The sequence below is a fragment of the Rhodnius prolixus genome, unplaced genomic scaffold, assembly GCF_049639745.1.
Source record: "Rhodnius prolixus isolate KJV_2025 unplaced genomic scaffold, Rpr scaffold_1, whole genome shotgun sequence".
NCBI lineage: Eukaryota > Metazoa > Arthropoda > Insecta > Hemiptera > Reduviidae > Rhodnius > Rhodnius prolixus.
In genome coordinates, this window is record NW_027411581.1 from 27,885,106 (window position 1) to 27,898,468 (window position 13,363).

Here is a 13,363-nt window from a genome sequence, read left to right on the forward strand (position 1 = left end):
ACATCATCCCTTACTAACGTCTCGCTACCGCAAATTTCACAGCTTACTAGCTCTCCACCCTAATCCTCTTGTTCAACAGTTCTCTTCTCCTCACCTTCCAGATAATTCTCCTCATCGCTTGAAATGGCCTACTGCACCACTGATTGCTCTTACATTACTTTAAAAGAGAACTAAGCCAATAAGATCGAATTTACTTGTCACCACATTTGTTTAGTTGTATTTTTATCTGTATGATAAAAGTTGATAATATTTTATTTATGTAGAAAATATATCTAAATAGATACCATTGGAAAGAAAGAGAACAAGTACTTAAATATTAATGGCGAGGAGCCAGCGTTATTAAAGGAATACGTCCGCTGCATTTATATTAAAATAATAACTGATTTATTAGCACGATTTATTGAATAATTTAGAATGTATAACTAGTAGCGTACAAGAATTTGAACTAGATATTGTCAACGTTGTTGCACAATTGACCTTAGCAATTCCATGTAAAATAGCGGTTGATTTAGTTATGTTTTAATTTAAACCTCTACCTGGGGGTTACGAATGAGATAGCCTCCCTGACGGCCAGCCAGCTGGCAACGAGTTAACCATCATCTGTATATGTATTTAAAGGCCCTATGTCTAGGACATTGTGACTTTAGCGTATTCAACTTTGTACATTTAGTTATAATACATAAATATTGAAATGATCCACTCGAACTTAATAATAGTATTATTTTTGTAAACCTAGGCAAAATAGCCTCAGTATTTCAGACAGAATGTCCTGCTGAAATTATCAGAGAGAGATAAAGAGAGAGAGAAAGAGAGAGATAATCAATTCCAGGGTCGTCATTTTCAAGTACCCAGACGGTTTTATTGGCTATCAAGTTCTACGATGTTATTCCAAGGTCTGCCTAGACTTACTGATGAGTGTTTGTGCATTCTGTCTCGTTGCCATTCTAGCACGGTAGGGTTCCCATGGTAACCTCAAGAAGCCATTTAAAGTAGTAGTACAACCAATAAAAAAGCGTGGATAACAAAACGGATCAAAACTTTTTTTGTGGGGGGGAGCAAGATCTAAATAATCCCTCTTTTGAAAAAATGAAAATTAAAAAATAAAGCCAAAATTCTATAACTAATAACAGCGGCAAGAAATAGTGCCCATCTTTCCCTCTAAAAGCACTCTCAAAATAAACACCGGCTCTCTATCTAGCGGATAGCTCTTGAAACAACAAACTAGTTACTAACTACAAACTGTCAGGTGCAGTGACGTCAGTGACTGCAGCGCTGCCTGGAGTGAAGTGGAGGCAAGAAGGAGATTTCATGGAGAGAGTATATATTATATATGTCGGAGATATGAATAAAGTGTACTTTGTTATTATCATTAAGTTGTTTTTTATAAATAACCCAAGGTACAAACTGGTGCTGAAACCAGTGTAGTACATATATTTAAAGTGAAAGTGAAATAAAGTGAGTAGCAGAACAAGGCTTTTAGACAGCTGAAAAACCTTCTTGTTTCCACAACAGTACTGACTTGTCCGGACTTCAATAGACTATTCTTACTTCAGACCGTTGCTTCATCTACCGGGCTAGGAGCTATTCTTTCCCAAGTTTTCGAAGATGGCCCATGCAAGTCAGAGTTTAACCAAAATAAAAAGAATTTTTCTGTAACCGAACAAGAATGCTTGGCAGTTCTTAAGGTAATCGAAAAATAGTTGGAAGGAACGGAATTTAACATTGTTACTGACCATCCTTCATCTAGCTTCTGAACTTGAAAGATCCTCATTGAAGGCTAGCACGATGGGCATTAAAGCTGCAGCAATATTGGTTTGCAATCAAACATGGACCTAGTAGAGCCCTGTTCAGAGTCAAGGAAGATATGGTGGAAACAGTGACATTTGAAGATGTGGAAGACTATTATGCTGTGATGATTCGCAAAGTCAAGAAAGAGCCGGCTAATTATTCAAATTGGAGAGTGGAGGAAAACCCAAAGCTTTTCAAGAAAGTGAGAGAAGCGCTGAAAAGATCGTGAGCTGGCTCTACTCATAGAAACGCCAAAGAATTGATATCCTGATAGTCCTTTTCAGGACACCTTGGAGGATATACTTTTCTATGGGCTATCTAAATTAGGTCTGCCCATTAAAATGCTAAATTGTATTAAAGGGGATATTTCAGGGTACAGCAGCGTCGATATTGACACAAAATGGTCTACCCGAGGAATTGGATACAACAATGGGAGTGAAACAGGGTTCTTTAATCAGCCCGCTGGTATTCAGTTTGTTTATTAATGATTTGTTCGATGAATTAGATGGTGCGATAAACATAGCTGGCTTGAAAATTAAATTACTCGCAAATGCAGACGATGCTATTAATCTCGCGGACCAGACAGTCACGGCGCATGAAAAAGAACGTAAAAGTTATTTTAAAAAGTGTAACTTGCAAGTGCACCTTAACAAATCTAAAATTGTAATTTTTAAACCGCATTCTGGAAAAATAGCAAAAAAAAAGAAAAGTGGTTCTATCAGAGCAATTTAGCTGAAATAGCAACAGAATTTGATTATTTAGGAGTTAAATTCACATCGAGGCAGCTGTGCGCTTGTAACACGGAATGTGTAGCAGAATTTCACTCTTGAAATCTGTTAAGTATCGAAGTATGCAATGTTAATTATTGGGTTATTATTTGGCGGGAATTAGTTGGGTTGGTAACAAGTAATATGCATATAGATATGAAAGAGACGCTTGTGTGTTGCCATGTTGTATTGTTCATATATGTTAGAATAGTGATTGATATATATAATAAAGTGTTTTTTAATGTACTGTGTCGTATTATACCTACCATAAGCCTATACTAACTAATTTTAACATCCATTTTTATTAGGTTATGGGCCCAGATCACCAGATTATTAGATCTCGGCAAATCTGAGGTTAAAAAGTTGTATAGGAGTTCGGTATGGTATTGCGTGTTATATTGTAATATTACATTAAGTTTTTTGTTAAAGAAAATGTTGTCCGCAGATAAAATAGTGATTGTTGAAAAGTTAAACAACAATAATTATCATCCTTGGAAATTCAAGATGAGAATGCTGTTAATAAGAGATGGTCTATGGGATGTAATTAGTAACCAAATACCATCAGATAAATCCAAAGAATGGGAAGCTAAAGATGAAAAGGGCCAAACAACAATTTCATTAAGTGTCGATGACTCGCAGATTGTATATATATGTAATTGCACTTCAGCAAAAGAAATGTGGGATCAACTTCATATAACCCATGAGCGAGCGAACCTAAGTAATAAATTATACTTATTAAGGAAGTTGTACCAAACCAAATTAAGTAATCAGTCCATGGAGGACTATATTAGGAACACGTTAGAGACTGTTGAAAAGTTAAGGGGTATAGGAGAAGAAATAAAAGATTTTCACGTGGCTGCATTGCTATTAAGTGGCTTGCCAGAAGAGTATAGCACACTTGTAACGGCATTAGATGCGAGGCCGGATGATAAGTTAACTTTGGAGTATGTGAAAGGAAAACTCGTGGACGAATTTAAAAGAAAATGTGAAAATGTAAGTGGGAATGAGGCAGCACTTAAGGTAAATAATAAGTCAAAATTTAATAAGACGTATAGTACAAAGTTGGAGTCTCGCGAATGTTTTCATTGCAAAAAGAAAGGCCACATAAAAGCAAACTGTTATAAGCTGAACAGAAATAAAGACAGGCTACTTTTTGCGACTTGCATGTTAACAGGAGATTTTTCTAATGATGATTGGTATATAGATTCGGGCGCGACGGCCCATATGAGCATGAGAAAAGATTGGATTGTGAATTGTAAAAATATATCTAATCAAGAAATTACAATAGCCAATAATCAAAAGGTTTCATGTAATGCAACTGGTGAAATTAAGGTGAAACTAAAAGATGATTCAACAAGGACTATTACAGAAGTAATGTACGTGCCTGATTTGTCAGCTAATCTGTTATCTGTAAGTAAAATGGTTAATAAGAATATGACTGTTGTTTTTGACTTAAACGGTTGTAAAGTTTATGATTCCAGAAAATGTGAAATAAAGGGAAGACCAGAAGTAACAGCCTCCAATGTTGGCGGAATTTATAAGTTAGACAAGAAGAATGTAAAGTAAAAGTTGAAAGGGCTATGACCTCAGCTACACAATCGTGTAAACTTTGGCACCGCAGATTGGGTCACCTAAACCGGAAAGGTATGAGTACCCTTAAAAACTTAGTAACTGGCTTGGATTTCTCTGAAATCGATCCTGAACCCTGTGTATCTTGCCTAAAAGGTAAACAGAGCAGAAAAGCATTTCCAAAGATTCAAGGGATCAAGCGAGCAAGCGAGAAATTAGCTCTCGTACATACAGACATCTGTGGTCCAATGAGCGTAACTACTTGGGGTGGAGCCAGGTATTTACTTACTTTTATTGATGATTTTTCTAGGAAGGCTTTTTGTTATCTCTTAAAATATAAAGCTGAAGTTTTGTGCAAATTTAAAGAATTTAAAATTTATGTAGAAAAAGAGTCTGGTCGAGAAATAAAGGTTCTAAGGTCGGATAATGGATCTGAATATACAAGTAAACAATTTCAAGAGTTTTTAAAATCTCATGGTATTAAACATCAAACCACTATATCGTACACACCAGAACAAAATGGGGTTAGTGAAAGAATGAATAGAACTATTATTGAAAAGGCTCGAACCATGTTAGAAGATGCTAATCTAAGCAGAAAATTTTGGGGTGAAGCTGTGAACACAGCAGTTTATTTGAGAAATAGATCCCCTACCAGCGCAATTAAGAATGCAACGCCTGAAGAAGTTTGGACAGGAATAAAACCAGATCTTAGACATCTAAGAGTATTTGGATGTAAAGCTTACGCACATATCCCAAAACAACTTAGACAAAAGTTAGATTCCAAGTCTCAAGTATATACTATGGTTGGATATTGTGAAAATTCAAAAGGGTATAGACTTTATGATCCTAAATCTCCAGGAAAAGTAATTAAAGCTCGAGATGTAGAATTTATAGAAACAGAACTAAAAGATAATGACACAGATTACAAGGAGGATGATAAGTTAAATAAAGAAAAAGAAAATATGATGTTAGATATAAACGATGTACAAGAAGAAGAAAAAGTGATAAATATAAATGATATTCCAGAAGAGAAAAAGGTCTCAGAAAAGAAGACCCCAGAAAAGTTTGACAGAAAGTATCCATTAAGGGAAAGAAAGAAAAAAGAATATCCCGAATATTCGTATTTAGCATCAGATAGATCTCAAGAAGAGAAATCTGTATCTACAAGGAATAGTGCGATGTTAAGTATGTTACCGCTAGAAGAAAATTTAACCTACAAGGAAGCTCTAGAAAGCAGTAATAGAAAACAGTGGAAAGATGCAATAAAGAGAGAACTTGACACATTGCAAGAAAATAATACATGGGTAGAAGTCACGTATCCGAAAAATAAACCAGTTATCAATTCGAAATGGGTTTTTAAAATTAAAAATAATGAAAAAGGAGAACAAGTAGAGTATAAAGCCCGGTTAGTTGCCAGAGGATTCGAACAAAAAGATAATTTTAATTTATCAGAAATTTATGCACCCGTTGCTAAATTAACAACATTACGGGTTATGCTTGCTTATGCCAATCAAATGAAGTACAAAGTTTGCCAGATGGATGTTACGGGAGCTTTTCTTTATAGTGAGATGAAAGAAGAAGTATATATGTTACCTCCGGAAGGACTTGAGGTACCAGAAAATCATGTATTAAAATTACAAAAGTCTCTATATGGCTTGAAGAAATCGCCGCGATATTGGAATGACAAATTTAATAATTTTATGGAAAAGGAAGGATTCAAAAGATCTACTGCTGATTATTGTTTATATATTAAATCTGAAAATGATGTGAAGATTTATGTATTACTCTTTGTAGATGATCTAATTATTTTTGGCAACAATGATTTACTAATTAAAACCTTCAAGACAAATTTAAGTAATAACTTTAAGATGAAAGATTTAGGCCTAGCAACTAACTATCTTGGAATACATATAAATCAAAAGGAAGATTCAATCGAACTAGATCAGAAAGCGTATCTAGAAAAGATACTAGCTAAATTTGGAATGAATGAGTGCAAACCAGTGAGTACCCCTCTTGATCCTAACTTCAAAATTTCTAGTGAACCTTCTGATGATAAAAAATTAGAGACAAGTTGTAGACAACTTATTGGGTCATTAACGTACGCTATGATGGGTACCAGACCAGATTTGAGTGCAGCAATAAGCATACTTAGTCGGTATCAAAGCAAAGCAAATGGAGATTTGTGGTTAGCACTGAAACGAGTTCTGAGATACATCAAGGGAACTATTAATTTTAAACTTGAATACAAGCGCAACGAGCTTAATAAAAGTGTACAAGGCTTCGTAGATGCAGACTGGGCAGGTAATTTGGATGATAGAAAATCTACAACAGGTTTTGTATTCAAAGTTTTTGGTTCATGCGTCTCGTGGATTTCGAGAAAGCAGTCTACTGTAGCACTATCTTCGACGGAAGCGGAGTACATGGCGATGAGCCAGGCTGCTAGTGAAGCATGTTGGTTGAAGAGTCTGCTGGAAGACTTGCAGGCAGAGTGGTCAGGGCCTATAGAACTTTTTGAAGACAATCAGTCCGCCATAAAGGTAACGAAAAATCCTGAAAACCATAAACGTATGAAACATGTGGATATAAAACACCACTTCATAAGAGAGAAAGTCGAGGACGGAATAATTGATATCTTTTACATTCCCAGCAAAAGCCAAGTAGCAGATGTGCTTACTAAGCCTACAGGAAAGTCGAAACTTAAGGAGTTCTGTAATGATGTGGAACTAAAGAATACTGAAGAATGAATTCTTATATGTCATAATAATAACAATAATTACATTGAGGGAAAGTGTTAAGTATCGAAGTATGCAATGTTAATTATTGGGTTATTATTTGGCGGGAATTAGTTGGGTTGGTAACAAGTAATATGCATATAGATATGAAAGAGACGCTTGTGTGTTGCCATGTTGTATTGTTCATATATGTTAGAATAGTGATTGATATATATAATAAAGTGTTTTTTAATGTACTGTGTCGTATTATACCTACCATAAGCCTATACTAACTAATTTTAACATCCATTTTTATTAAAATCTGTGCTATTTTCATTGGTAAAACTGTACAGTTTAGTGTGTGGATATACTCTTCTTAAAAAGCTTAACTTTCTGTGTTTGTTAAAACCCTAAGTTGTGATTTAGGTTACCCAAATATTTTTGTTCTACAATTAAAAACTGATCTTTTAAGGTTAGTGGTAAGTTGTTTGTACATGTTGTTTTTTATTTCAATAACTTTAATTTAATATATAAAATTTCCATATGGAGTGTAACAGCGAAACGATCAGCTGTGATCAAGAAGGCATGATTATTACTAATACAGATATAAATAAATGTTCTAAGAGAACAATTACATCTTCTAATACGCAACAAAAAAGTAAAGAAAAATCCCGAAAGATTTCCTCTATCGAGAACGACGAGCTTTTCGAAGAAAATGAAAGTATCAGCCAAACATTAGAATCTCTCCTAGAAAATCCTCCGTCAGCAAATAAGACTTACCTTTCTCTGCTAAAAACAAACAGTTGCAAATCAAAATTTTATACGCCCAATCCATTTGCACCATTGAGCATAGAAGATGAGCCAACGCACGAAGAAAATCAACCTGCCAAAATATACTAAACCATCTCCAATATTCATTAAAAATGTGACCAATTACGTTAAGTTAACTTATTGGTCCAGACTCTTTAAGTTGGAGTGTAAATCCATTGTAGACAGTCTACGGCTGTCTACGAAAACTATTGATACCTATCGAGCATCAGTACAATATCTTCAAGCCAACAAAGCAGGGTATCACACTTACCAAATAATCGCCGAAAAGGCATTTCGGATAGTAATTTGACACCTTCACCATCCCATTCTTCAGAAACTATAAAAGAGGACCTGGAACGCCAAAAATTCAAGGTTATAAATTTAACTAATGTCAGACATCCCAAATAAAAATTACCGCTTCCGTTACTTTTCGTCTACCTTGAGCCCTAACCAAATAATAAAGATATTTTCAAATTACAAACAATAGTAAATACAAGAATTAACATCGAGGAACCACATAAAACAATAGAAATTCTTCAATGTAAAAGTTGCCAACAATATGGCCATATGCGGTCATATTTCAATCACAATCCTAGATGCGTAAGATGTGCCGGTATGCATCCATCTTCAGAATGCAAGAAACCAATAGAAAACTCCTCCAATATGTGCACTTTGTTAGCCCAATCAGCCAATTACAAAGGTAGCACTGTTCACAAAGAACACAAAAAGACCGCGCCCCAGACAAAGAAACTTCTTTGACAAAAATGGAATCTGACCAAGTCAGCATCAAAGTGGTTCATCTTACAAAACATGGAAAAACACCACTTTTTGGGAACCAGGGGTCGCCAAAACTTGCTATTCCATTAAAACTCAAAATAGAATATTTGCACTATCGCCTGGCTCTTCCATATGAGGAGTAAGAGGAGGTAAAAAGTGTTTTGTTGTTTAGAAATAAAAATTTAGTAATAAAAACAACTAAATGCAACTAAACGTTTTAGGACGAAATAAATAATTTCTCTTTGACATGAAACTTTTTAAACTTAGAATCTAAAAATTAATCGATGGTGCTGCTACCTATTAGAAACAACTTGAACTGTGAAGCGCTCTTGTCAGTGCTGCATTCTACAAAAAATTGCTATAAGTACCAATACCAGCAACATAATTGGTAAAATTTTTTGATTAATTATAGAATTAAATCGGCGAAATTAATTATACTTTTAATCATATGACAGTTAATAAATTAAATGACAGATTTAATAGTTAATCAAACTTTATTCCAACTAAAAAAATTATGATTAAATATAAGCAATAAGATTAAATATTTTATAGTTGCAAGCAACTGTCACAGTGCCACATCGACGACTGTTACCAGAAAACAGAAGGACGGGACTCGTTTGGAGGTTCTTTGCCCAACTCAGATCAAGTTCTATAACCGCGTTCTAACGCAGATCAAAAGGTCACATGTTACGATTTTGGCAGAAAGTCTTTGAAATGGTGGAAAAAAGTATTTTACCGCCTACTCATGGTAGCTGTTGTTAATGCTTGGATCATCCATTCGGATTTACACAAGAAAAAGACCAAATTGCTACAGTTCTTGGTTCTACTAGCTGAATCATTGATTTCATATGGGAAACAACATTGCATAGTCAAACGTCGGTCCAGTCGAAGGAGGCCCTCAAAACGAGCACGACTATTGCATAATGTAGGAGAACACCTTCCGATTGAAGGAGAGACGCGACGACGGTGTGTTCGGTGTTCACAGAATGGGATTGAGAAAAGAACAAAATTGAAATGCTTACAATGCAACATTACTTTGTGAACACAATGTTTACAATTTATCACACTTCATAAGTAATTTTGTGATTTCTGAGTTATTGTTCAATTAGAAGTATTCTTGTAATTGTGTATTTATAAAGTTTGAATGCTTCCAATAAAAATCTGTTTATCAACGATTTTTTCTGTTTTATATTGGGAGAGAAAAATACCAGTGGGACAAAAATTGCCATCCAGAAAATACCACTGGGACAAATATGTCCCACCAGTTTTAACCCCCCCCCCCCCCCCGATTAGAAAATTGTGTCTCTTCGTTTTTTTTACTTAAAAGAAAGGACTTACGCAGGTAAACATCAAAATCATGAAAAAAATTAAAAATTTAATAATTGGTAGTTAAGGGGTTAAGAAGCTACAACATAATGCTAATCTATAATGAGTTATAATTCGAGATGTGTCATTATTGAATGAAATATACGCTTTTAAACATTTTTACGACAATTAGTCCTAATAATCTCTTATTTTCTATTGTAGTTTGGCAATAATGAATTACAGCAGGCGGTCGCGTTTAATTGTAAAACTTGCAAGAGAAAAGAGATCGAGATCACACTGCTCTTGCTCGATCATTAGAAACGAGTGAACAGAGGCAAGCAAGGCAAGAAAGAGATCCAGTTCACACTGCTCTTGCTCGATCATTAGAAACGAGTGAGCAGAGGCAAGCAAGGCAAGAAAGAGATCGAGATCACACTGCTCTTGCTCGATCATTCGAAACGAGTGAACAGAGGCAAGCAAGGCAAGAAAGAGATCGAGATCACACTGCTCTTGCTCGATCATTAGAAACGAGTGAACTGAGGCAAGCAAGGCAAGAAAGAGATCGAGTTCACACTGCTCTGGCTCGATCATTAGAAACAAGTGAACAGAGGCAAGCAAGGCAAGAAAGAGATCGAGTTCACACTGCTCTTGCTCGAGCTTCAGAAACAGGTGAGCTAGGCAAGAAAGAGCTCGAGTTCAAACTGCTCTTGCTCGATCATTACAAAACGAGTGAACAGAGGCAAGCAAGGCAGCAAAGGAATCGAATTCGCAGGACACAGACAAGACGAACGATACAAACTAAATTGAATTTATGTGGTTTCAATTACAATCCCCTTTACAATTACAGTCTTCATCCAAGTGTAATTATTGGGAAAATGGATAAAAAGATGCTGTGCAGGTGGAAAAGTAAAGTTACCAGACTTGCGTTCACCACCTGAACCATTATTAACTTTAGTATCAGGTGAAACGAGTCAATCAAAAATTTTTTTGAAAAATATACGCAAGTACAATTCATACTTCCAAATGACATCGTTCGGAGCAACGAATATCGTTAGCGCAAATTATATGCCAACAATTAAAGTTCAAGGGCAAATTTATCACCATGCTGGCTCACTAATACCCTAGCCAAATGCTGATCACAAATATCTTCAGATATATTTTATGGGAAATACTGACGAACAAATCAACAGACGGTATCAACTGAATAGGAGTACTAAACGATAGATTGTGAATTACAAAATTTGTTTGAACAACATAATGAATTAATTAAATTATTTAAAACCGCCATTGAACAAATGCCACCTGACGATTACAAAGTAATAATAAAGGCAGATAAAACACCTATTGGTTAACATCGAAGACAATTCAACGCAACGATCGATGAAGTGGCAATTGTCATAGTTGGTGAAGAATTTAATTCTCGCGATATAATTCTTCATCGTAGAAATGGTGACGTCCAGCAAGTATCAGAAACGCATCGTTCATATGATGCATTACAATATCCCACTCTATTTTGGCAAGGAGAAGATAGATAGAAATTGCCCTTCCTCCAGGAGATGCCAGACATGTGGACAAGCACATCACTCATGGTTGCATCAAGCTAGAATCGGAGAGAACCATCCTCGTAGCACTCTGCCAGCTTCAGATCCACAGAGTGAAATTGCGTTAGGTAGCCTTAGCAAGCGCGGTGTAGTCTTATTAGATACTGCCTTGATCGAATCCAAGATATTAGTGGTTCATTTCAAAGTATCCGTATTGTCACAGACAGTAGAAGTCAGCATTCCTTCATAACTGAAAGCTGCGTCCAGAAACTTGGATTGCAAATAGAGCCATGTGGTGACAATATTTCTGGTATAGGTCAAGTACCATTGAACAACATTCTAGACAAGGTTCCATGTAAACTCCAGCAAGAAATATCCCCTCAACCCAGGAAACTTCAACTTTTCTGATTTAAGATGATAAACAGCTAAAAGAGTTATCTGCTTTGATTTCACGCAGAATCAAGCATTACCATTAATACCTGTGTAAGAGGTTCGGCAGTTATGGTATGTGTTTTCAATTCATAACTTAAAGACAAAGAATACAAAATTCTATGTTTATCACGAGGGTGAAGGAAATAAAAGTCCGGATGAAGTTTGTACATTCTTATTGGATTAACTTACTACTGAATTACCTTCATCCGTTAAAAAAGTAATTTTGTTTAGTGTCGGATGTACTGGCCAAAATAAAAATCTCACAGTTGTTAGATTTTTAATGAACTTGTTGACAGACAACTCCATTTTTGATAAAATTATACACGTTTTTCCGGTAAGAGGTCACTCATTTCTACCATGCGACCGTGACTTCGGGTCAGAACTTCGGGTGTGTCAGAAGGATAATACGAGCTGATCGAATACACACTCCGGAGTGTGCTATACTGATTAGATAAGGAGAGAAAGTTCCAGAGGCAGATTTTCATTTAAATATATTTCAAATTCTAATATAATATCATTCAAAAAATGGTGGCCAAACCACTACAAAAAAACAGTATTTTCTGATGAAACTAGTGGTCGAGGGGTCCCACGTACAAGTAGGTTACCTTTTAAAATAAGTAGCTACATGTAGTTTGTGTATGATAAAACAAAACAAGGTACAGTTACAGCAATGAAATACATCTAATAAACTTATAAAATTGATCTCTACATTTAGTTAATCATAATTTTAACTAAACCCTTTTCTTAATTTTTACATCTAAAGGAAATGACTGATCCTTCATATATTTTAATGAAATAAGTATTAAATAGATATGTACGAAAAACTCGACACAATATAAAATTTAATAGCTGATTACGGTGGGAAGATCTGGTTCACTGCCGCGTACCATCCACAGGCCAATCCAACCGAACGGGCCAACCGCGTCAAAAAGACGATGATGGCATCCTATGTCAAGAGTTATGCACGCTGTTCATACAGATAGCCACCTGCACAGATAAGACGCTTGCTAATAGGATATATACCCCTGGAAGCAACGGATGAGAGACACACCCATTACGTACTTCTTTAATTACACATTGTACTGTGAGTTTTGCTAAGAAAGTGTTGTAATCTTTCCCAATTGTGTACTCCCTTGAAATAAAGTTGTTTTTTAAAAACTTTATTTCTCGCTGCAATACCATAACTGGCGCCCGAACAGGGACCTGCAAAGTCAATAGTTTAGAGAATAACATTGGCTTCAGTCTCAACTGTTTATTGCGATCAGCTAGTGTGATCATTTATCCCATTAGCGAACTTCATCAACGTGCGACCTATTGTCCCACGGCGGAAGTGAAACCACATTGGCAGACGTGCGACCTATTGTCTCACTAAAGAAAGGAAACACTCTGGCGAACTCCCAGCTGCAACATAAGCAACCTAAGCAGAATACCGACGACTCATCCGACGAAGAACAGTCAACATCACGAACTCATACTATACACTGGAAACCAGGTATATTAAATACAATAACTACAATAAAGAATAACAAGATGACTTCGAAACCCATAACCCAAGATATCTTAAAATGTATTCCCGAGTACGATGGCACAAGTTATGACTTGTACCATTTCATAAATACGTGCGAAGAACTTTTTGATACGTATTGTAAGACCAATATCAACG

The 13,363-nt window shown here is 35.8% G+C and overlaps 1 protein-coding gene across 1 annotated transcript in view; it reads right to left on the bottom strand.

Moving 5' to 3' along the window:
* Positions 1–13,363, bottom strand: part of LOC141448031 (uncharacterized) — a 183,730-nt gene that overhangs the window by 3,024 nt on the left and 167,343 nt on the right. The window contains exon 2 of the mRNA XM_074116065.1: positions 7,917–7,996. Coding sequence (XP_073972166.1) covers positions 7,917–7,938 — 22 coding nt within the window. The 5' untranslated portion in view covers positions 7,939–7,996. The remainder of the gene's footprint in view (positions 1–7,916; positions 7,997–13,363) is intronic.